The sequence below is a fragment of the Rhipicephalus microplus genome, chromosome 5 (genome assembly GCF_043290135.1).
Source record: "Rhipicephalus microplus isolate Deutch F79 chromosome 5, USDA_Rmic, whole genome shotgun sequence".
Taxonomy (NCBI): Eukaryota; Metazoa; Arthropoda; class Arachnida; order Ixodida; family Ixodidae; genus Rhipicephalus; species Rhipicephalus microplus.
The window spans coordinates 3,348,951-3,372,910 of NC_134704.1; the positions used below are offsets into that span (position 1 = coordinate 3,348,951).

Here is a 23,960-nt window from a genome sequence, read left to right on the forward strand (position 1 = left end):
ATTATAGCAAATTGTACTCTACTAGCAGTAACGCTATCAATACGTTTCACTGAATGGCACAAGCTGCTCAGGTCGAGTTGAGTTTGTTTCTGGCGTCCCTCAGGGTCCATGCTTAGGCCTTTGTTATTTCGGATGTTTAGAAATTACATCACCACTTGTAAAAATGTTAAAAATGAACTGTCTGGAAGTGACTGCGTGATTTATGGAACAGGTAGGTCAATCGACGATCAAATTAGGCTAAATAAAAACTTCCAAAGAATCATATCATGGTGTGAACAGTGGTAGATTTCTATTATTTACTAAAAACGGTTTTATGCCAATAACCACAAAATTTAACCACCTTTATTTCTTTACGGGGCTAACAGAGGCAAAATTTCAGAGGTAGATGAGTATAAATACCTGGGTTCACAAATAATTCATCATGGTCAAAACATATAGATGTTATTACGAATAATGCATTACGTAAATTACTCATTTTAGGACGATCCTTAAAAGGATCGACTTCTTCCGTTCGTTTCCTTGCATACCAGTATATTTCATATATGCTTGAATATGCATTGCCACTTTGGGACCCATACACCTAAACAAATAGCAGCAAACTCGAAAGAATGCAGAAAAAAAAATTAAGTTCGTTACATATACAATCCATGCATACGGTCGTTCCTCGATTACTGAAGTTCTCAAACGATGTGGGTTACCAATTTGCCGATTGCAATTATTTTACCAGATAACATTGTAGCATAGACAACTCCCACATCATCACTTATTCTCAGGGTTACGCAACCACATTCCTTCACAATAACGCCGTAACTTGCCGGAAATGACGGCATGAAATACTCTTTTTTCCCTATTGAAGTATTGTTGATTGGAATAATCTAACCTAAAATATTATAACAGAACATTCGCTTTCTTCGTTTGAAAAATACTTGCAGTAGTTCGTTAGCCACGTTGAATATACTTCCCTTTTGATGTTCGTTCAGATTTATTGCATAATCTTGTACAATCCAAAATTTCATTCTTCTTTGTGTTTATTCAGCTTGTTCCTCTACTTTTGCAATTTAAAGTTAATAGTTGCTGGTTAATTCCGTTGTGCTCCTTGTTCATTTTACTTAGCCTTTTTGTTTTACCTGTATGCATTGTGTTGTTCGAATATCATGCTTGAGGCTGCAGTATAAATATTTCGTTATGGTGAGGTTACCACACATTGCGCTAGTGTAGCGACGCAAGCGCGCCAACAACATTCGTCAGTGAATGCCTTTCCTGCTCAGTGAAGAAAGACGACGCACCGACAGTGGCAGCAGTAGCATTGATATCGACAAGCACGACCGGGTGGGCTTCGCCATGGGTCACCGCTCGTGAAGCAGTTCGTCGTGAGGTTCGACTGTGAGGCTCGACTGTGAAAAATCTGCCCGGGCTCAGGATCGGGCGGCAGTATCCTTATTGTTCTTTGAGAGTTCGTTATTTTCCGGTAACCGTATTGGTCTTTCTCAGCTGAAGCGAATCATTCAATCTTGATGTCTTGCCCCGGCCAAGGGCACTCCCCTTGGTTAGCTTCCACTCCCGCCAAGGATTGGCCGATAGACTATTTGTTACGCAGTGGAGCGAGAAGTGTCCCTGTGGCGCTGGTACCTAGAGATGGGGGCAGTATTCCGATGAAGAAACCAAAGGCGATTCAAGTGGAGCTTCGAAAAGCCACTTCGCATCTCCAGGAGATTACTGAGGTCCGCCAGTTTGGTCGCGGAGGCATCCTGTGCTGTTCCGCAGATCAGGAATGCATTCGTGAGCTCCTGCAATGTTCCGAATTCGCAGCGCATCCGGTAAGCCCATTTATTCCGGCACACCTCGCATGCTCGAAAGGATTAGTCCGCGGTGTAGACACAAGCCTGACACCTGCAGAAGTGCTCGATTTGTTTTCGGTGGCGGGTGTAATTTCAGTGCACAGGTGCACCCGTACAATTGACAACATAAAATCCCCAACGGAATCGGTGATAGTGACCTTTTCAGGAACAGTCCGACCTTCAGAAATTAAGGCATGGCCACTGATCTGTAAGGTAGAGCCACTTTCCCCCAAACCCCTGCAGTGTTTGAAATGTTATCGATATGGACATAGCGTCAGAGGGTGCCGATCAGTTCTTAGATGCCGTCAGCGTGGTGAAAATCATGACAGCCGCAAGTGCAGCTCTGAGAAAGAGAGGTGCTGCTTATGTAATGGGGCGCACCCTGCAGACTCCGCAGACTGTGCAGCAAAAGAAAGGGAGGTTGCCATATTGGATATTGTAGAACGCAAGCGAGGCTCTCGGAGAGAAGCCGTTGCAGAAATGCAGGAGAGATCCAAAGGATATGCAGGTGTTGCAGCACGTAATACCACCGCCATGGATGCATCTCTCGCAACATCTATCGCAGAGGCCATAGAGAAGGCTATGGAAAAGGCAACGGAACGCCTCGCAAACAACCTTTTTGAAAGCTTGGCACAATTGGTTTCCAATCAACTATCTCAAATTCTAGGTGTAGCATCTACGAACGATTGGGCTCCTCAGACATCAATGGTATCCCAGCGTACGGAAATAGAAAGTGCGACAACACGTCAGCGAGCGGTTTCTCCTGAGGCAGGGACTTCCTAAACAACGGAAGACGGTGATCTTACGAATGATTCGGAAGCATGTGCAGATATGGATATGGACTCCCATAAGGCTCTGAAGCGAACCCGATCTCCCCAATCAAAAAACTCTTCGCATAATTCAAAATCTAAAAAGTATCTATCCAAAAAAAGAATTCTTTGAGAACATGTCTAAGAAAGACTTTTTGCGAAAGGACATATTGGACCAAGCGGTTTCTGCGACGGTTCTGTCATCAAAATAGGTTCACTAACCATATTACAGTGGAATTGCAGATCTATATTTTCCGCAGCCACAGACCTATCATACCTTTCTTCACAACTTTCCCTGGATATTATATCACTGCAAGAAACCTGGCTTTCAGCCAGCCAGAAGTTTTACCTAAAAAATTATCGGCTATTTCAATTGGACCGGCCTAGCAGAGGTGGTGGGCTTGCTGTCTTGATAGCAACTAAGTTTAGTCACAAAGATACGATCTCTTATCGTTGTGTGACTCCAGATTGTGAAATTTTGATAGTAGACATAATATTACCAGACGCTTCTTCCTTGTCGTTTGTAAATGCGTATTTCCCAGCCGGGGTGCAAGACACACGAAGTCTAGACGATATGTTCTTTGCCTGCAGAAAGGATATATTAATCACCGGAGACTTCAATTCACATCATGTGGCCTGAGGTTTTAAAACAGATTTAAACGGAAAACGCTTGTGGGAATGAGCTATTGACAAGAATTTATCTTGTTTAAATTCGCAATCTGCTACTTTTGTCCGAGGTCTCTCTAAATCTGTAATTGACTTGACATTTTCAAGCTCATCTCTAAATATATGTTTGTGGCAAACTCTAGACTGTGCTACTAACAGTGACCACTTGCCTATTAGTTTTGTACTGAACTTTCCAAGAATACATGTCGCCGAAAAGGCCCGCTCATTCCTCAACTATAGAAAATTAGAAAAAGACTTGAGGGCTACTTTTGATCACCGCAAGGACATACAAGGTGACATTAGGGCTATGAGTCTGTGTGCAGTGTTAAAGAGATCAGTAAAAGACGCAACTTCTAAATTAGACTCGGCCACAAGATGTTCCTTTAGTCCATGGTGGACTGAAGAGTGCATGAGGAGCTATAGAAAACGGAAAGCTGCATGTAAACAACTGCTGGTCAACTAATGTCCAAAAAATTGGTGTGATTATAAATTCGCAGCAGCAGACTTCAAACGCACAGTAAGTACAGCAAAAGATGGTTATAATATGAAACGACATGATTATCTTTCTAGGGCTAAAAACAAAAAAGCGCTCTTCAGATTTTTAAGATCTCAAAAGATGTTACCACCCGCTGAAAATATTGACTCTTCTGTTCTTTCCCCCCGTGAGCTCTCTGATTTAGTAAATAATATTGCGAAAGGGCTCCAAGATAGATTTATGTCAACTATACCACTGCACATTGTGAACCCAATGGCAGGCAAGGATTTTGAGGAGGTTACTTTAGATGAGCTGACAGAGATAATAAGGCACTTATCTCCTTCGGCACCTGGACCAGACGGGGTAACAAATGCAATGATAAAAGTAATATCCGAGATTTGTCCAACTGAAGTACTTAATGTGGTGATTTTTTCTTTGACAAAAGCTTGGATACCTGCGGAATGGAAGCTGTCTAAAGTGATTCCACTTCTTAAAAAGCAGGAAAAAGGATTCGCCTTGGACAATGTAAGGCCGATATCACTCACGTCAAATCTGGTTAAGCTAATTGAAAGAGTTTTGAATGCCCGGGTAATGAAATATATTAATAATAACGCAATATTAAACCCCAGTCAAATTTGTTTTAGATCCGGTTGCTCAATATGGCGTGCGCATGTTGATTTAGAGAACCGAATACAACTAGCTCGACGTCGGCGCCAATACTGTGCTTTAGTTACTCTAAATTTGGCTAAAGCGTACGATAGGGTTGAGCATTCAATTTTATTAAAACAGGTGGAATATCACCACTTTCCCAACTACATCACTGCGTGGGTGTCGGAGTTTTTAAGAGGGAGAGAATATTACCGCTTTAAAGATGGGTACTCATCGAATAGATATAAACAGACACGTGGCGTACCACAGGGGGCTGTCCTGTCGCCAGTTTTATTTAACATTTTCTTAAGCTCCATTCCATCAACTAAGGATATTCAGTTATATGTGTACGCGGACGATATTGCTTTCTTTGCAAGTAATACCGACCTTCAATCATTATACCAGAGTCTACAAAATTATTTCAATATGATAGAAAGATGGCTTAAAAATATTCATATGACCCTGAACCTAAAGAAAAGTGTGCTTCTTGCATTCTCTTTTCTGCAGCTTATCAACATCTCGTTAATGTACAGTAATGAGCTCATTCCGCAGGCGAATTCCCTTAAATATTTGGGCATCATAAATAATGACACATTAAATTGGAGAAGTCACATTGATGATGTGTACTCCAAGGCAACACGGGCCATGGGGTGGCTACGGAAGCTTGCAAACCGTAAAGCGGGTTTAAGAATAGATGTGCTAATAATGATATATAAACTTTATGTGCGGCCCATCATGGAATTCGGATGTGTATTATTTTCTGGCAGCGCAGCTTATAAAATGAGACACCTAATACTGCTGGAAAGAGAAGCGTTGCGTTTGTGTCTGGGTCTACGAAAGTTTGTTGCAAATAACGTGTCGTATATGGAAGCTCGCCTACCTTCTCTGCTAAATAGGTTTAAAATTCTTACTGTGCAAGCATTCTTAAAGATATACAGTTCACACCAAAGACTCTCATTTTACGCTTTCATTCAAGAACCGACTTTATTTTTCGAAACCCATTGGTCGCGACTACACACCCCGCAAATAGTATTTGCACAAGCGCTACTAAAGCAACTGAATGTAAACATTAGACATATTGGTCCAATACATAACCTAAAGTCAATGCTCAGCATACAATTAGATGATATCTTTCCTCATAACGCGAAACAATTGGCATATAGGTATTTAAATGACCAGTTAGCAGATTATCTAGCTCACCTAGAGATAAGCAATATCATAGCGACTGATGCATCTGTGTCAAAAGAAAAGGCTGGGGTTGGCATCTTCTCTCCTTCTTTGGACTGGTCCTTTTCGATTCGACTCCCAGATTATACCGGGGTATTCATTGCAGAATTATTGGCCATTGTTCTTGCCCTACGCAAATTGCCCTCAAGCGAATCATTAGCAGTTATCATTACAGATTCGTTATCAGTTTGTAATGCACTTTCTGCGGCAGTAAATTCAGAGCTGATGAATACGTTTCGGCATTTAGTACCGAAAAACGTAAAAAAACTGCATTTGCTATGGGTACCAGGCCACCGCGGATTATATTTGAACGAAATGGCGGACTCTTTAGCAGAAGTATCCCTGGGTGGGCCCACCATCCCAGTTTTGCCAGATACGGCTTACGTAACAGCGCTAAGGTTCCGAAATGCTTGCCTGCAATGGGGAAAACGTAACTTGGATAAATTCAAAGATTTCGAGCATTTGAGCTATTGCTGGAATAAACAGTGGTGTGTATCTCGCCAGCTAAAGGTCACTTATACCAAATTGCGCTGTGCAGTTCCACAACTAAATTATTACCTTAACAAAGCTCGGCTCAAGGCGTCACCGCTATGCATTTGGTGCAACGAAATTGAAACAATTGAACATTTATTTTTATTCTGTCATCGTTATTCTTATCAGAGAAAAAGATTTTTAGTAGCCCCATTGCAAAAGCTAGGAATACAAGTAAATCTACCAGTAATTTATCACTTGGCGGAACTTCATTTGGTTACTGCCACAGGGATGTATGCTCCGCTGTGTTTGATTACATCAACGCAACTAAAAGATTACCGTGCTAGTGAACCCCTACCTTTTCAGATCTTTAGTTTATAATTCGTTGTTATGTCTTTCAAAAACAAAAGATGGTTTGACCGCTTGCTCAGCAAACACTTTAGTTTTTTGGTAGTATTATTTTAAGCTACTTTTTCAGATTGGCTTCATTTTCATTTTAGTTTCATTTAAGCATCCTGCCGCCCGGTTCTCGGCCCATCCCCCTTTGTGGGTAAGCGCCATTCATCAGCATCAGCATCAGTACGTGCATGGAGACACCTTGCTGCGGAGAACGACGGCTGTGGCAATACACGAGCTTTGAAGCCCTTGTGGGACGCCTATATCGGGCGACATGTAGCCCGCACGCGGCCTGTGGTCCCCCCCGATCGAAAGGTATGAAGCGGTGGCCGTGCATTGCTTACACTGGAACATTTACCTCGACACATGCGGGCACGCACACTTGGGCGAATGAGTGGCCGGCTGTTGAATGTTGGCGAGCGACTTCGGCAAGATCAACAATTAGGGGACCCTGAGGTTTCGCCTTTAGGAGTTGAACGCTACAGCGACATCCTGTGCGTATTTGAAACACTTAGTGCATGAAACGTTTTCGAATTTGTCATGCACCCACTACGTCGCCTCAAGGGAACAGACGCAGTAACGCGTATGCCTTCTGTAGTGGGGTGCCGGCTTTCAACCGCGGAGACGTTATGATAATCACATTCTGGCGCCCGTTGGTTGGGGATGCTTGTACCTCCCATTATTACCGCAATATTTCATGTTGCATTGTGAAGCATGCACATAGGACGCGTGTGTTTGTGAAGCATGAAAGCTACTTTCACTGCATTTCCGAGCAGAGGTGTGGCCGTGTGGTAGAACATCCGCTTGGCACGCTAACAACCCGGGTTTGATCCCCACTTGGACCTAAACAACCTTGGTTCGGTCCTCACTGTGCTCCAGGGTTTTTAATAATTTTTTTATTTGCATAATTGTTTTTTTATTTTTCAGTCACGCATAAGAGGATGATTATTCGCTCACAGCCAGCGACGCCGACACCGGAATTTCAGCGAAGCGAGCTCTTTAACGCTATTCTAATAAAACTGTCCATGGCCGCATTTCTCTTCACTATAGTTCGAGTTGTATGTGTGTGACAATTTGATGGTCCTTTTGGACGAGAATTATTTTGTGCTTTAACGTCGCAATGATGTTTCGAGGCTGTGCTTCCTCTAAAGAGATGACCTCTATCAACCCAACGTTTCTGAGATATCTTGCTTACATTTGAAGCCTCGTTCAGCTTATGGATGCGATAATAGTTGAGCAAGCGTTTCGGGAGTTTTCGGTCCTTGAATTAAAGCATGTCGTTGCCAGCCTTTGCCTACTAATCCGTCAATTGTTTGTTATCTATGTATTAAACAACTTTTAAACTCTTCATAAGAGAAAATGAGTGACGACGTCAAAAATCAAGGTGGCGAACAAGTTGCATTTTTCATGAAATTTTTTTCCCCGGAAATAAAAGTGACGAATATTGCCCCTACTTAGCCGGATGCTTGTGGAAAGTGAGCAGCAAACTTTCTTTCCATTTACGCCAAGGTTCAGGCTCATGCATGTTGGCAAAATTAACACTCTTATACCGCGCGAAGGAACTCGCATGTTCGTCACCAAGCCTATTGTTTCTCGAAGCTAGTTCTTATCGCCAGCCTTCTAAAGTGTCGGACGCAAGGTCCTGAAGGTGACCCATTAGGTTGACGCAGGTGGATCCCACGTTGGGACAATATGTGGAGGTGTACGCCGTGATTGCTTTGTCGATAACAGTGTCTTGCATTGGGATTCGCTGCTGCCGAAATGTAATGGCATGTGGGCAGCTCTGTCGTTAACTCGTCCTACGACTATGGACAGATTGTGAAATTCCTTTGTAGCGCTGTCAGCAGCAGCCCGTTCACAAGTGACCTTCACGCAATCTCGCTTCACAGGTTCCTCTGAAAAGACACGCAGGTGTCATGAGAAGAACCTTCACAGCGGCGGCGTCCTCCTCCCCAGAGTAGCGGTGTCACCCACATAATGGCTCTGGTCGCCAAATTATGTATACGAGACCGCGCGTAATAAACGATAGTATTCGACCTCTCCCCCTACCACCCTCAACTGCTTGCTGTAAGTTTCTTTCTCGCCTGGAGGTTGCAGAGAGGCCCAAGTCTCGAAGAGGCTAACGAGCTATAGTTTATGCTTTACTCATTGGAAGCATTGTGGCGGGAGATGGCAGGGGCGTGACTATAATTTCCCGAACAAGTTTGGAAGAAGCCCCTCTTGGCTCGAGCGGGAAGCCGCTGTCAGCGCGTGTCTGACAGAAGGGCCGCCAGGGACGACGGCCGGGTATTAACTTGGCCAATGCGCAGCGAACCGAAAGGAGCGCAAAAAGTTCCCGGCCGGCAGTTTTAAAACCGCAGCTGCGTCCCCTCCTGTCAAAGTTGCCTCACACTGCGGTCGCCCTGAAACAAGTCGGCTTAATTACGTTCTCGTGTTACACTGAGCAGCCTTCCTTATTCCGGTGCCGTTTTCGAGCCGCTTTGCAGCCCCATTTGCACTGAGCGGAGGCTCGTATTAATGACATAAATTGACAGGCGATGTTGGCTGCATTTATCCGCACATTGCACGAGCAAACTCGTTCATAGTGCTATCTTCGCCCCAACGACTGCCGGAGCCCCTTTGACTAGCGTAATTAACAATGTTTTGCCCAGTGGATCTTGCTGTCCTCGTGAAAGTGGCGCTGGTTGTCTCCAGTATCGTGCAAGAATAACGGCGTTGTTTTCCAATAACTCTGAGCTGCACGACAGATGGCAACGGGAATCGCTGAGAGGAAGCATCCTCAATTCCATCTCGACGGTCTCCCTGGTGGGAGGTGTACTGTAAGTGTGCTCGGCTGCATTCGGGGCTTCATTTGGGGCAGATTGCTGTTCGCAGTGATACACCCGTTGAAGGGCCAACCCTCTTACATAAGACGCGTGGATCGCAACCGCTCATGAGCTACACTAAAACGTGTATAAACCACGGAAGCTCGCAATCTGATAAGTTGGCGCCGCGGCGTGTTTTATTTCCGCTCTGTTGCCGTGCATGAACGACGCTTTGTGAAATCCTGTGCGTGGTACATGCAGAAAACTGCACCAACTAGAATAGACGTATGAAGGCAATCCGACGTCTGAGCGTGCCTGACGGGTCTGCCGCAGATGTAGGCGATAGAGAGTAGCGTCAAAGCTGCTGCACGAGAGCGAATATTTAAAGGGACTGTCTACCGTCCTTCGTTGCTCTCCTGTTTCGTGTCGCAATAAAAAGCGTACCATATGTTCGCAGGCGTGTGCCGTGCTGCGTTGCTTTGACGCATGCGCGTCTCAGCGCGTCCCGCGTCTCTCCGTCACGAAAAGAGGGAGACGCAGTGTTGTCTGGGTAACGTGATGGTGCGAAATGCAGCTTGTAACATTTCGCGCCGGTTGCCGTTGGGCCGTGCCGACGGACGCTGGTCACACCTGACGTCAGATTATACAGTGCTCGCGTTTTGCTAACGGAGCGTCTAACCTTGAAGTAGTTTCTCTGTAAAGTGCGTAGAAATTTTAAATGCGAAGCATTTCTTAGGCAACTTCGGCGACACTGAGCGTATCTATCTATCTATCTATCTATCTATCTATCTATCTATCTATCTATCTATCTATCTATCTATCTATCTATCTATCTATCTATCTATCTATCTATCTATCTATCTATCTATCTATCTATCTATCTATCTATCTATCTATCTATCTACGACTTTTAGCTCTCCTGCCCGTTTCGATAATGGCTTCAATATCAGACTTGGTGTGGAATAACATGACCGTATGAAGAACATATTTGACTATTCATAACATGAAAATTATAAAATTTCTGTCATAATTTATATTTCATAGTCTTGCAGCTCTTGTGGTGGTTTTATTGACATGGCATGTTGCAAAACTAGTATGGTATGAGATTATTGCAAGGTGAACAAGAGAGACAGACCCTACCATGAAAATCATGATACACATGTCATGTAACAACATGACATGACTACATGCTACGCTCATGATGCGCTCGCAGCCGTTTCACTAGCGTCCCATATACCAAATTTGGTATGTACAGTACGTGAATGGATGACGAAGGTATGTGACTGGTGCAGACATGATAATCATGATATCCATGTCTTGTAACAACATCACTTCACACCACACTCATGACGCGCTGGCGGCCGTTTTGCTAGCTTCACTTATACCAAATTTGGTATTACGGGACGTGAATGGGTGACAAAAGTATGATACTGGTGCAAACATGATAAACATGAAATGCGTGTCATGTAACAACATGACTACATGCCGCGCTCATGGTGCGCTCGCGGCCGTTTCGCTAACTTCTGTGGAGATAGGTTTGCACAAAGCTTACCTACTAAGCGCAACCGTGTAGGGATACGACGTCCTCCACTGCCCCTGCGTGCGAAGACGCTGCGGCCGGGTTCGTCGATTTCTCCAACACGGCGCAGAAACCACGCACGGGGCAGGAAAACAAGAACAACGGGTTTATTAACCAAAGATGCAGCACAGTGTGACACTCACGGGCTTGCAGGCCGCATGGGGAACTCCGCAAGGCCTAGCAAGTACGCTTGCCTAGGGCGCGACGACTCCCGCACATGGGCCGAAGTCGAACGCACGAACGAGAAGCCGCCTGCTAAACAGCGCGTCAACCTCTCGTGGAGGCCTGAGAGCATCTGCAGCGACGAGCAAATTGTCGGGCGCAACATAGCTCGTAGGAGAGGAGGATGTCACGCGCGGCCAAAAGGGAAATGGCGCTGCTTTGTGACGTAGGCCCGTGCAGCGCGCCAGCGTAGCGTGCCCGGACATGCCAGCGCGGGACGGAGCCGATGCTTGACTCGCCCAGACCAAGATTCGCCCTGGCAGCCATCTTGGCGGATGCCGGTGCTTATGTGCACCCGGGCTACGCTGTCGGCGCGCGCGCGGCAGCTGGGGAACGAGGCGCCAGGTAGGAGGGCGCTCTCGATTCCCACACTTCACATATGCCAAATTTGGTAGGTATTACGCGACGCCAATGGATGACAAAGGTACGTGACTGGTGCAAACATGATAATAATGAGATGCGTGCCATGTGGGAACATGGCTACATGCCACAGTCAAGGCGCCAATACATTTGGACGTGACGCGGCGCGCGTGTTCGCCAGCCTTCATTTCGACGCGTCACGCCGGCGTTGGTACGCCAGGCGCTAGTCCTGCCATTTGCTCACAGGCGTGCGCCGCGCTGCGTTGCTTTGACGAGTGCGCGTTTCAGCGCATCCGGCAACCCTTTGTCGCGAAAAGAGAGACACGTACGCAGTGTTGTCTGGGTAATGCACTGGTGCAAAATGCAGCATGTTGCATTTCGCGCCGGTTGCCGTCGGGCTTCACCGACGAATGCTGGTCGCACCTGGCGTCAGAATATACAGTGCTCGCGTTTTGCTAACGTAGCGTCACTGTGCCCAGCGTGCGCGCGCGCCAACGCTACATTGGTCTATACTGGGCCCTTTATGATGCGCTCGCGGCCATTTCGATAGCTCCACATGCACCAAGTTTGGCGTTACGTGACGTAAATGGATGACACAATATATGGTTGGTGCAAATATGATAATCCTGACACGCGTGTCATGTGAAAGCATGACAACCTTCCACGCTCATAGCGTGCTCGCGGCCGTTTCGCTAGCTCCACATATACTAAATTTGATATCACGTGACGTGAATAGAGGACGAAAGTAAACGACACATCGAAACTTGATAATTATGACACGGAAGTCATTTACGGCATCATTTGCCTCCACCTCGTAACGTAGTGCTGATTTTAAAGTGACATATCAACATTTCTCAGCCGTGCTTCGCATATCATCAATTCCCACTGTACGTGGGATCTGCCAATTTTTCAAAACTGAATTTTTCTGTCTACGTTCTATCTCCTCTCATCGGAGGGGTGAATGCCCAGAACATTGGTTGGTCCCGGTGGAAGTTGAAAAATTAAACCGCACGCGATTTTTCCAGGCTTTATCAAGCTTTGTTTATTAGTAAAACAAATACCTCAGTGGTCGTTTTAGGCAGGCACGCGCATTTCTGTTGTTCTCACGAGCGGCGGCGGACGCCGTGCTCGCGTTTCTCCGCCGTTTGCAGGCAGACAAGTGAACACACCACCGGCAGCGCCACCGAGCGGCTATTTGCACGCGCAAGAGCGTCAAATACACTGGATTTCAGAGGGGAACTTATAAGCTGATGTTATGTCAGGACTGACAGCGTGAAAATTGTTAACTCACTCGGGGACGTGAAGTTGATCGTTCATCGTCGCTGTGTGCGTGCTTCCTTCAACATCACCGCTGAAAGCAATCTGAAGAATTCCCTCTGCCGAACGGCACTACCAACAACACTGCATTTATCAGAGCGCAGAGAGCATTTCGCCAATCTTGCTCTCAAACAAGTATCGCCGTGTACTGGCATTTATGAACAAACATAGAAATACAAGCGGCACACATCTAACAATGTTATCAGATGCATGCATTGCAAAAGCGCTGACGGATGCTATATACAAATGAAGCAACGGAAAAGGTCAGAGGATAACCTGTATCGACAAACAAACACCTCAAAGCTAATATCTGTGGGAAAGCGTGAGTCGGCACGTATTGTCTCGAAAGTTTGGCGTCTCGCGTAACCGAATCAGGGTCCGGTTTGTTCACTGGTGCAGGAAATGTCCAAATTCTTCGTTTCCGCGCTAACGCGTTGGGGGAGCGTCTGCCTGACCATCCTGAAGAGGACACTCCTGATTTCCGCTTGGTGGCGCGACAGTCTGTACCGAGGTAACGTCCCTAGATGAAACAAGTTTCCAAGGTAGCGACACCTTTCCCTTTTCTCTTCGCCTATGTTCCTGAAGCGCCCCTAGAAGGTTTAAAACTTTCATCCAAAAGCGAACGTTTGGGTTCTGTTGCTACGGTGAATGGATGTAAATGAAACAAAATGGAACGAAATAAGACGTAGAATAAACAGTTACCTTTACGAACATAAACGGCACAACACAAAAGCAAGCGGGATGTGCGTTACTCAACCGGCAACGTTGTGCAGTTCTATACTTTACACCACTAGCCATGGCGTCTCGCGCAGTACATTTTAGTTCCACGGCCGCGGTATTTCGTCCAGTTCTAACTAGTCCACTTCTCCGATTGTGTTTTGTTCATGCTGTGACACAGTGAACGTGCTTCTTGCTGGATCCTGTAAGTGGCCACAGGGCGTGACGTTGTGACGATTGATTACAACCGGCTTGTGCCCACGCAAGAAAAAAAACTACGACCAGACTGGTACGAACACTCGTCCAGCAGCACTGCGATGACGTTTTTTTTTAAATGTGCCCATTTGGACAATCGTGATGCCAAGTGATTCTGATGCGGTGCTGAGAACTTCCTGAAAAGTGAGAGTTCTACTGGTGAGGTGTCTCGAAGCAGCGCGTTTCGGCTCAAGCGGGAACTGGTCAAGAGTGAAATGTTTCTGAAGGTGCGTTGATTACAACCTACAGCTGCTCTGTATACGTGAATACCCACATGTATTTGTACCAACTGGCATGCACTAGACACGCATTAGACGCGCGCCTGGCGTTTCAATAAAAAAATTGCCCGCAGCTTCCCTCGGGGGAACACTGAGGAGGATGCGGACCATATAATTGGTTAACGGGGTGTTAAAGTGCGACTTACTTGGGTCGATGGCTAAATTGGTTAACGTGGTTGTGAAATGGGGTGTTAAATTGCGACTTACTTGGGTCGATGGCTAAATTGGTTAACGTGGTTGTAGGAGGGGGTGTTAAATGAGTGAACACGTACACACGTATGCGAAAGGGCGGCGCTGGTCGAAGGGACGTCGATCATTGTGTTTGTGGATTCGTTGGAATTCATTTCACCGCGACCTTGGACGTCGACGCGCCATACGAACCAACCGACGAGCGGCAACTGAGCGAGCGAGCGCCGACCTTGAGTATATATACAGCACGACGGCGCATGCACTGTCAGCTGTTGAATGTTCTCGAAGCGCGACGCCACATGCGCGTCCACTGGAGAATCAGGAGAATTGTAGATGTCGAACGCGGTGTGTAGAGGAGGAAGGGTGCACAGATGGTGGAGGAGTGAAGCGCGCGCGGTGTGTAGAGGAGGAAGGGATGCACAGATGGTGGAAGAGTGGGCGACGGCGCGACGGCGCATGCGCGCGCGTCAGCTGTCGAATGTTCGAGAAGCGGTGCGGATGGCGCACTACAAGGCGCGAGTATAAGATGCTCCGCATCTAAAACGACAAGTGAACTCGCTTCGCAGATCCGCGTCGACATACGTTGACGGAGTTGCACGAAAGCATTCGCGTGAAATGGTTCATAGTTGCACTTCATGGTGCGCTTCATCTCGGAAAGCACGAGGTAAGTTGAAGCGAGCGAAACCATTTTCTGTTGTTTACGGCAACGCAGCATTGCTGAAAAACGCAGATGTTGCATTGAACGAGCATGGCGAAACAATCTTGGTCGACTTAGCGCACACCGAAACGCTCCTCCTCTTCAGTTTATGTTCTGGCTACGATTTTGTCTTTGGTCACGGCGAGAATCCGGCTGGAGCCATATGCGCATGCGTACTCGTTTTGAACCTTTTGCATAATAATAAATAACACCACCAGCCATTTGCAAGATCACGTGCAAGTAATGCACCAATTACAGACGCGGATGGCAGAGAAAAAGAGGAGTAATCGAGAGAGTGAGGAGGACGGCTCGAGAACAATGAGTGACGCTACCTTGTTTCATCAAGGGACCTTATACCGAGGCAGCCTAAAAACACAATGGTCTCGTGGCTCGGAGTGGGTGAATGATCTCGTTTTGCTGCAAGGATTGTATGTGCTGTGACTGCTCTATGCGGGACACCTCTAAGGGCTAAGGAGTAGCCAGTGCCTCACTCGTGTGCGCCAAGATCTCCTTACATAGTGCGAATATATTCTTAATAATTTATTAATTAATAAAGATTGGCAGAACCCACGTACAACGGGAATCAATGATATGCGAAGCGCGAATGGGAAATGTTGGTATGTCACTTTCAAATAAGCACAACGTTAAGAGGTGGAAGTAAATTACGCCACACATGACTTCCGTGTCATGATTATCATGTTTGGATGTATCGCTTACCTTCATCATCTATTCACGTCACGTGATATGAAATTCAGTATATGTGGAGTGAGCGTAATGGCCGCGACATATTGCTATGAGCGTGGTATATTGTCAAGTTTTTACATGGCACACATGTCAGGATTATCATGTTTGCACCAGTCATATATTTTGTCATCCATTTACGTTACGTAAACTCAAGTTTGGTATATGTGGAGCAATCAAAACGGCCACGAGCACATCATGAAGGGCCAAATATACACCAATGTTGCGTTGGCGCGCGCGCACGCTGGGCACAGCGACTCTACGTTAGCAAAACGCGAGCACTCTATAGTCTGACTCCAGGCGCGACCAGCGTTCGTCGGCGTGGCCCGACGGCAACCGGTACGAAATGCGACATGCTGCATTTCACGCCGATGCGTTACCCAGACGACACTGCGTCTACATCTTTTTCGTGACGGAGGGACGCCGGACTCGCTGAACTGCGCATGCGCCAAAGTCACGCAGCGCGGCGCACGCCTGGAGCATATGGCAGGACCGGCGCCTGGTTTGGGAACGCCAGCGTGACGCGACAAAATGAACGCCGGCGAGCACGTACACCACGTCACGTCTAAATATATTGGCGTTTTGACTGTGGCATGTAGCCATGTTCCCACATGACACGGATCTCATGATTATCATGTTTCCACCAGTCAAGTACCTTCGTAATCCAGTGGCGTCACGTAATACCAAATTTGACGTATGTGAAGCTAGCGAAGCAGCCGCAAGCGCATCATCAGTGTGGCATGTAGTCATGTTGTTACATGACACGCATGTCGTGATTATCATGTTTGGATATTCATTCACCTATGTCGTCCGTTCGCCTCGTGTAATACCGAGTTTGGTACATGTGAAGCATGCGAAACGGCTGCGAGCGCATCATGAGTGTTGCATGTAGTCATGTTGTTACATGACACGCATCTCATGTTTATCATGTTTGCACCAGTATCATACCTTCGTCACCCATTGACGTCCTGTAATTCCAAATTTGGCATAATTGAAGCAAGCAAAATGGCCGCCAGCGTGTCATGAGCGTGGCGTGTAGTGATGTTGTTACACGACATGGATATCATGATTATCATGTCTCCACCAGTCACATACCTTCGTCATCCATTCACGTACTGAATATACCAGATTTGGTATATGGGACGCTAGCGAAACGGCGGCGAGCGCATCATGAGCGTAGCATGTAGTCATGTCATGTTGTTACATGACATGCGCATCAAGATTTTCATGTTAAGGTCTGTCGCTCTTGTTCGCATTGCAGTCATTTCATACCATACCAGTTTTGCAACATGCCATGGAAATGAAACCACCACAAGAGCTGCAAGACAATGAAATATAAATCATAACATTCATGACAGAAATGTCATGATTTTCTTGTTATGACAAGTCAAATATGTTCTTCGTACAGAGATGCTATTCCACACCAAGTTTGATATTGACGCCATTATCGAAACGCCCAGGAGAGCTAAATGTCTTAGGTGGATAGATAGATAGATAGATAGATAGATAGATAGATAGATAGATAGATAGATAGATAGATAGATAGATAGATAGATAGATAGATAGATAGATAGATAGATAGATAGATAGATAGATAGATAGATACGCTCAAAGTCGCCAAAGTTTGCTGAAAATGCTCCGCATTTAAAATGTCCCTAGTACAACTCTGGCTGCTCAGTAGCGGCGGAGAAGCCTTCTGATATTGTGTATGGATATTGTTTTCCTCCATGGTATATGCTGATATTATGTGGGCTTTACCACCATATGATTATGGGAGACGCCATAGTGGAGGGCTCTCGAAATTTCCACTGCCTGGGGTTCTTCACCGTGCACCCAAATCTGAGCACATGGGCCTACAGCATTTTCGCCTCCATCGAAAATGCAGCTGCCGAAGCTGGGAATCGATCCCGCGACCTGCGGGTGAGCAGCTAGTGCCTTATCCACTGAACCTCCGCGGCTGGGCTCCATTGCATCAGCGATTTGTGTGTAATCTTTTTTAGGGGCGATACACCCGTTCATACCTCGTAGCCGTTGTAGTGGTGTGTAACAAGTATAACTTTTTGACCTCCAAGGTGGTGCCGGTGAAAGATTTCTTCTGTGCGTTGTTGAACAATAAAAGATAGTGCTCAGTGTACATGGCAATGGCTGCTAAGGGGGAATGAGGGACAGTAGAATTCGGCTTTTAGTTAACGCGCACGCTCCAAATTTTTTATTGTTCAACAACGCACAGAAAACAAGAAAGGGTTGCTACGTTATACTCGCTGGGCGTAACCTCCTAGGTTTTTGAAAAGTTTAGCGAGCGTTGGGCCGCAGTGCCATGAATACACTAAACTAGTATATAGCATGAACTCGAGGTGGTTAAAGGTGGGAAGTAGACACAAAGCGCAAGCCGTAAGAAAGTGTGCGTGTGCCTCCTCTCGTTCAGCCCTTGGAATGTCCGCTGGATGGCGGTGCTTCTATATGAGGAATATATGATGAAAAGATGCGAGATGGTGGTACTTGGAGTGTTGAATAGGTGGACGAACGGACTTACAGACGTATGCATGGACGGACGCATGAATGGCTGCACGGACGGATGGACGCATGGACGGACGCAGGAGCGGTTGCATGGACGAAAGCAGGGACGGACAAACAGATGAACGTGCGGACGCACGAACAGACGCACGCACGGACGCACGGGTGACCACACAGACGCACGCATGGATGGACGGAAGCAGGAACGAATGGATGGACGGATGCTTCGCCCCACTATCCATCATTCACTCTGTGGATATGCTGCCATTTTTCGTTGTTGCTGTAAAGTTTAGCGTCTTGTCGATAGAAGCATCGAGTTAACCATGTTTTCATCGAGCCAAGTGGCCCATCGACAGCATGTATGAACCGCTGAGCTCCATCGGCGAAGTTCACGCAGTCGACGCTTTCTTTAGCATTTTGGGGTACGCGGCATTCCAGCGCGCGCGTGAGACGCATGTCACGTCGGCTCCGTCGGAAATCGACGAATGTTGTGGACTTTTGGCAAATATCCAACAGAAATTGGTTTCAGCGTTTCGGCGAAGTCATCAGGAACCTCTGGATACCTATTTTATCCAGGTAGGCCCATTTTCCGGCAATCTACGACTGGTATAACATCACGCGACGCCCCAGCCCGGCTAAGCCCAACGCCGACGAGGCTTACGCTCGGGCTCCCCAGCCATGGCAGCGTCCACGAAGACAGGCTACGACCCCAGCACGATGCAGTGGGTTGACATCGAGGTGGCAGAAACACGGGAAGACCCCATACGAGGTGAAGACGAATATCTTCTGATCATGGTTCGCAAACTGCAAGAGAAGCTCGCTAAAATGAAGCCCCGAGGCTCGACGGCTGCCGCCCAGCCACAGGCTCGCAAAACAGGATCAACACCCGCAGCTTGCGTTGAGTCCCCGCGGCAGGTGGCGACGTGGAAGCCAACACACACGCCTCGAATCCGGTCGGACGAGTTGGTTATTTTGCTTAAACCAAAAATAACCATGGATCTGCACGCTGCGTTCGGCCCAGGCGGGATTCGCACAGCAGTGCAGCGCCTCACCGGCAGCACCACGAACGCTGGTATCTCCGTGTGGCCGGTGTGGGTCCAAAACATCGTTGTTGTAGGTGCGAAAACGGAAAGCCTGGCCTCGAAGCTCATCGGGGACATCACGCTGACGATCGGGGGCCGTCAGGTACCGTTTCAAGGACATTTGAAATCAGCCAGAGAAACCTGCAAGGGTGTCGTCACCGTCGCAGACAATGAAACTTCGGAATCCCTTCGACGCAAGCTCGAGTGGATCGACGGCGAAATTTTGTATGTGCGGAAACTCGGAACATCCAACGTTGCAGTGGTGACCTTCAAAGGACGCCGCGTTCCAAGATTCATTCACTACTGCTGTGAAAACGTGCCAGTGCGCTACTACAAGAAAACGGTTCCGGCATGTTACCGGTGTGGAACGGTGGGCCACAGACCGGATGCGTGTCCCAATCCGGACAATCAGCGGTGAATTCACTGTGGTGCGAAGGTGGAACTCACTCTGGAGGGCCCAGTGAAGCACGACTGTCAACCCGAGTGCCTTATATGCGGCGAAAACCATTTCACCGGCTCCGCGCAGTGCGTCGGAAAATTCTGGAAGGCATGGAAGCCCGCTCTGCCACAGCGGCATCATGGACTTTTTTAAAAAAACAAGCAAGAAAAGCCCTCAGCACCTATCAAGGCTGGCCAAAAAGCGAAGCCCATGCATAACAAGCCCAAGCCGATCAAAGCCCCAGCCGCACAGAAGTCGAGGCCGCCTACCTTCAGCGCCGAGGATTTCCCGTCAGTGGCGAACCCGCCCAAACAGGTGAGCAATTGGGTAGGAATCTCCTCTCAGTCTCCCACCACCACCACTGCCTCCCCCTCCAATCCTGAAATTTTAAAATAATTGGAAGCCATGAAAAAAACGCATCGAAACTCTGGAACGCGAAAATCGGGCGCTGAAGGCGTCGCACGCTGCTACTCCTCCACCACCGTCGGAACCAGTGGCTATGCACACCTCCGACTGCTCGGACGATGAGCAGGACACTCAGTCAGACGTATCGGGTAACACTAGTGTGCCTAAAACTGTAGTAGGTGCTTCGAACGACATAGAAGGTCGACTAAGCAGGCTAGAGACTAAACTTGAGGAGCAGAGCAAAATGATCCTAGAACAAAGCAAGCTTACAGTACAAGAAATTATTCCGCAGCAGCTGAACCTATCACTCCAAGCGGCTATGCAAGACCTCAAGCAGAGCGTTTTGCCAATTCTGACAGCCAGTGTACTAAAAACCATTCAAAATTGGCTCACACCCCAATGGGACCAACTCAAAGCTAGCATTAAGACAACAGAACAACCCCGACGCAAAATTGTTCATCGTAACCTGGCCAATTCTGAATCCGAGAGCAACATAGCCCAGCCGTCAACAAAGCAAACTGAGTCCCCCACGCCTCTCCAGGCTCCCACGCTGGCTGCAGTGGCGAAAATGACACCTCCTCAATAATAAATTCTTGATGGCAGGCAGTTCTAAAGGTAATAATAATAGGTCCAAACAACAGCAACTCGATATTTTCCAGTGGAACTGCAGGGGGTTTGAAGATAAGAAAAGAGGGCCACTCTTAACCTTTTCCTGCAGAATCAACATTTTACCCTGCAGTTTTGCCACTACAAGAAACCGGCTTACAGGCGAAATTGCCTGGTTACAACTCATTTCAGGGAAGTGCATCCACCTGTGTTCTCGTACACAAGGAGTATACCGCTTGTCAGATAGACCTTGATCTGTCAGAGGCGCATGAATACACAATGGTCAAAGTCTTTCCCAATAAAAGACGTGATCCTAGCTTGTACATTTTAAATGTATACAGTTCTCCAAAATCTAGGCAATGTGTGTTCAACGAAATGTTTTATAAAGCGATTAAGGAAGCAGATAAGTACCCACTAGTGATTTTGGGTGACTTCAACGCCCCCAGCTATCACTGGGGTTACACCCGCGAAATCCCCAAGGGACGGAAACTGGCAGAACTCATATCCACTCTTCGTCTATCGCTTCTCACAGATCCGATGAAACCCACTAGAATTGGAAATTCTGTAAACCGAGATACTTGCCCGGATCTATCACTGACTAAAGCCTGTTTCACATGCGAGCGATTTTGGTCCAAGAGCGGAGCGACAGCCGCCGCGCAAGGCTAAAACAGGTTTTTACCGCGGCGACCTTGTGAAATTCGCCCGAGTTGGCAAAAATCGCTAGCGGCACAAGCGGCAGAGCGACCAGTGACGTCGTTTGACACGTGATGACGGGGGTGGAGTCGAGAAGTTCGTTGACGCGCGCGCTGCGAGGAACTGGTTCCACAGAACAACTCGCTCCGACTGAGTAGCAGACGACATCCGTCCTCTCCCCAGCCCACAAATGTCTCGCGCTACTTTCAATGAGTTGTTGATTGCTGAAGTTGCTAAACGACCTATTCTTTGGGACGTAAAGAGTAAACATTTCCGGAATAAGCAGAAGAAGATGATCCTCTGGGAAGAAGTTGCCGAGATTCTTAAAGAAGTCGATGAATCCGGTAAGTAAACAATGTCTTTTTGCGTGTATACGACCATGTGTGCGTGTGTGCATAACTGAAGAACCAAGCACGGAGCTATGGGGTGGCACTAAAGTTCATCAGTTCATCATTTTGAATGCTCACACACGTTCCCATTTGCTTTTATAAAATTTAGGAACGAGATGCGTCACGTGTCACATGGGATTATTTCTCTACCGTTCGTGAACATTTTTTTTTCGTACACGTTGTTCATGTAAAGACTTATTTTTTTAACTTATAGTTTCAAAATAGATGTGCCAGGCATATATTATTCCAAAAGATTTGCTCTAATGTGAAATTTTTCTTATTCAGTGACAGCAGACGAACTTCAAGCACGTTGGAAGAACCTCAAGGACACATTCAGGAAAAAAATAAAAGAAGAGAAAAAAATCAAAAAGAGCGGTGCTGCAGCTCCATCGAAGACAGCATATTGGCCGCACATTGAACAGATGACTTTCCTCAGAGACGTATTGGAACCTAGGTGGTACGTGACGTAATTGTAAATATCAGGTGGCAATATTAAGCACGAGTTTCAAATAGCCAATGTAACATAGTACTCGTATGCTTGCTGTCGTCTTTGTAATGTATAGTCATTTATTTACTGAATTATACATTGCTTCCAGGAGCATCAGTAACATGGATGCCAGCGAGGAAACAGCGGTTCCAACATCCTTGCCTGTGGAGCCACTCGACCTCCCATCGCAAGCTTTCCGGAATGGTTCAGATGTTGATAACTGCCCCGCCACAAGAAATCCATTTGAACTTATATTCCAAGAACCTAGCGTACCAGAACGGGTTACAACACCACCTAATCCGCCACCCCACCATCCGCCTCCCTGCAATCCACCGCCTTCCAATCCACCACTTTCCAATCTATTGCAGGCTGCCAGCTGCCCAAGAGAAAGTGAGGAAGTTTCATCGACGCCACAACAAAGGTCAAAGCGGCAGCGAAAAAGAGAATTGGAAACTGTCGACGACGAACTGAACGCAGTGCGCAACGTCATTGTGGCTCACAAGCCGATGGACACTAACGGGTTATTTCTTTTGTCTTTGAAACCATACCTGCAAAGCACGCCACAAGAAATGCTCACAGATTTGAAGATGGATCTACTCCATATTTGCTCCACATATAGCGAGGGGCACCGTCCTCTTTCACTGCGTTCATACGATTGGTGAGTGCAGATTGAAAATAAAATAGAAATAGGCAGTGAACTTCATGCGTCAGTATCTGTATTTATTGAATGGCCAATTCAAGCACATTGGTGTTCAAACTCGCGTCCCCACGTCCCCTACTGCGCTGCGCAGCGCTCAAGCTGGCAGGCTGTCCACAAGTCCTGCGGCACTGGCCAGTTTCTAGTGCCGTAATGCGTGGCTGTCCAGCAAACATACGTTGGGTAGCGAGCACGATTTACAATGCACAAATTACGAAGAACAGCCGTTGATTTCAGGCACCAGTACAGCAACACATGCCTAGGAGCATGCATTTAAGTTACACGGCCGAAGGCTACCAATTGAATGTTAAATCGCTGAAAGCAAAAACAATGAATCGGTGGTGGTGAAAACATATTTATTTATTTATTTACATGAAATTTTCTGCGGAGAAGCAATGAATCGGAGAAACATGGGAAGTGCTGCGCAAAACACGCTCGCAGTTCCTAAGCATTCACCTACCCGGAACAGCTGTATAATAAACCCATACAAGCAAACTCTTTCTTTTTCTTTTTTTTTGCTTCTCCATGGTCGGTTATATGAGCGCGCAACACGAATCATACCTGAAAAAGCCAGGACAAAACAAAAAGCAACTGCAAACGTTGCTTATTTGTTGTAAGATTCGTGTTACGAATAGTTCAATCAGTGTACAGACGCGTAAAAGTCGAGCGGCTATTGATGATGAACCTCGTAGCACGGGGCGCCAAAGGAAGGACACTTGGAGGAGAGCGCGGCTTTCAGATACCACTGAAAACAGCGGTCAACCGGCGGATTCCGCGGACAACACTGCCCGCTAGAGCGGCGGGCGTCGCGGAAGAGCAGCGGTAGCAGCGGCGCATGTGAAACGAACGCGCGTCCGCGCGTCCTCCCGCCGCTAATCGCTGCGACCGCCGCCGCTCGTTCGCTCGCATGTGAAACAGGCTTAAGAACATTTCCTACGCAACATGGGAAAACTTGAAAG

The 23,960-nt window shown here is 47.1% G+C and overlaps 2 protein-coding genes across 3 annotated transcripts in view; one reads left to right on the forward strand and one right to left on the reverse strand.

Moving 5' to 3' along the window:
- Positions 1–11,195, reverse strand: part of Cdc5 (cell division cycle protein 21) — a 322,395-nt gene extending 311,200 nt beyond the window's left edge. Inside the window, exon 1 of the mRNA XM_075894722.1 lies at positions 11,057–11,195. The gene's annotated coding sequence lies outside the window, so the exon portion shown is untranslated. The remainder of the gene's footprint in view (positions 1–11,056) is intronic.
- Positions 11,196–21,534: 10,339 nt separating this feature from the next.
- LOC142817218 (uncharacterized) lies at positions 21,535–23,079 on the forward strand. 2 transcript variants are annotated; one of them, XM_075894275.1, is made up of 3 exons: positions 21,535–21,772; positions 22,103–22,274; positions 22,414–23,079. In XM_075894275.1, exons 1-3 carry the CDS (start codon positions 21,619–21,621, stop codon positions 22,964–22,966), a joined length of 879 nt encoding a protein of 292 aa, XP_075750390.1. In that variant the 5' UTR covers positions 21,535–21,618; the 3' UTR covers positions 22,967–23,079. The 2 variants fall into 2 exon arrangements, 1 of the variants encoding a protein (XP_075750390.1); XR_012895119.1 differs by lacking the exon at positions 22,103–22,274.
- The last annotated feature ends 881 nt before the right edge of the window (positions 23,080–23,960 follow it).

Excerpts from the sequence above, each read along its gene's own strand:
- LOC142817218 (XM_075894275.1), top strand. The coding sequence starts at position 21,619 with ATGTCTCGCGCTACTTTCAATGAGTTGTTGATTGCTGAAGTTGCTAAA. Across the intron at positions 21,773-22,102 it reads TAAAGAAGTCGATGAATCCG|TGACAGCAGACGAACTTCAA; the intron begins GTAAGTAAACAA and ends TTTCTTATTCAG. Across the intron at positions 22,275-22,413 it reads GACGTATTGGAACCTAGGTG|GAGCATCAGTAACATGGATG; the intron begins GTACGTGACGTA and ends CATTGCTTCCAG.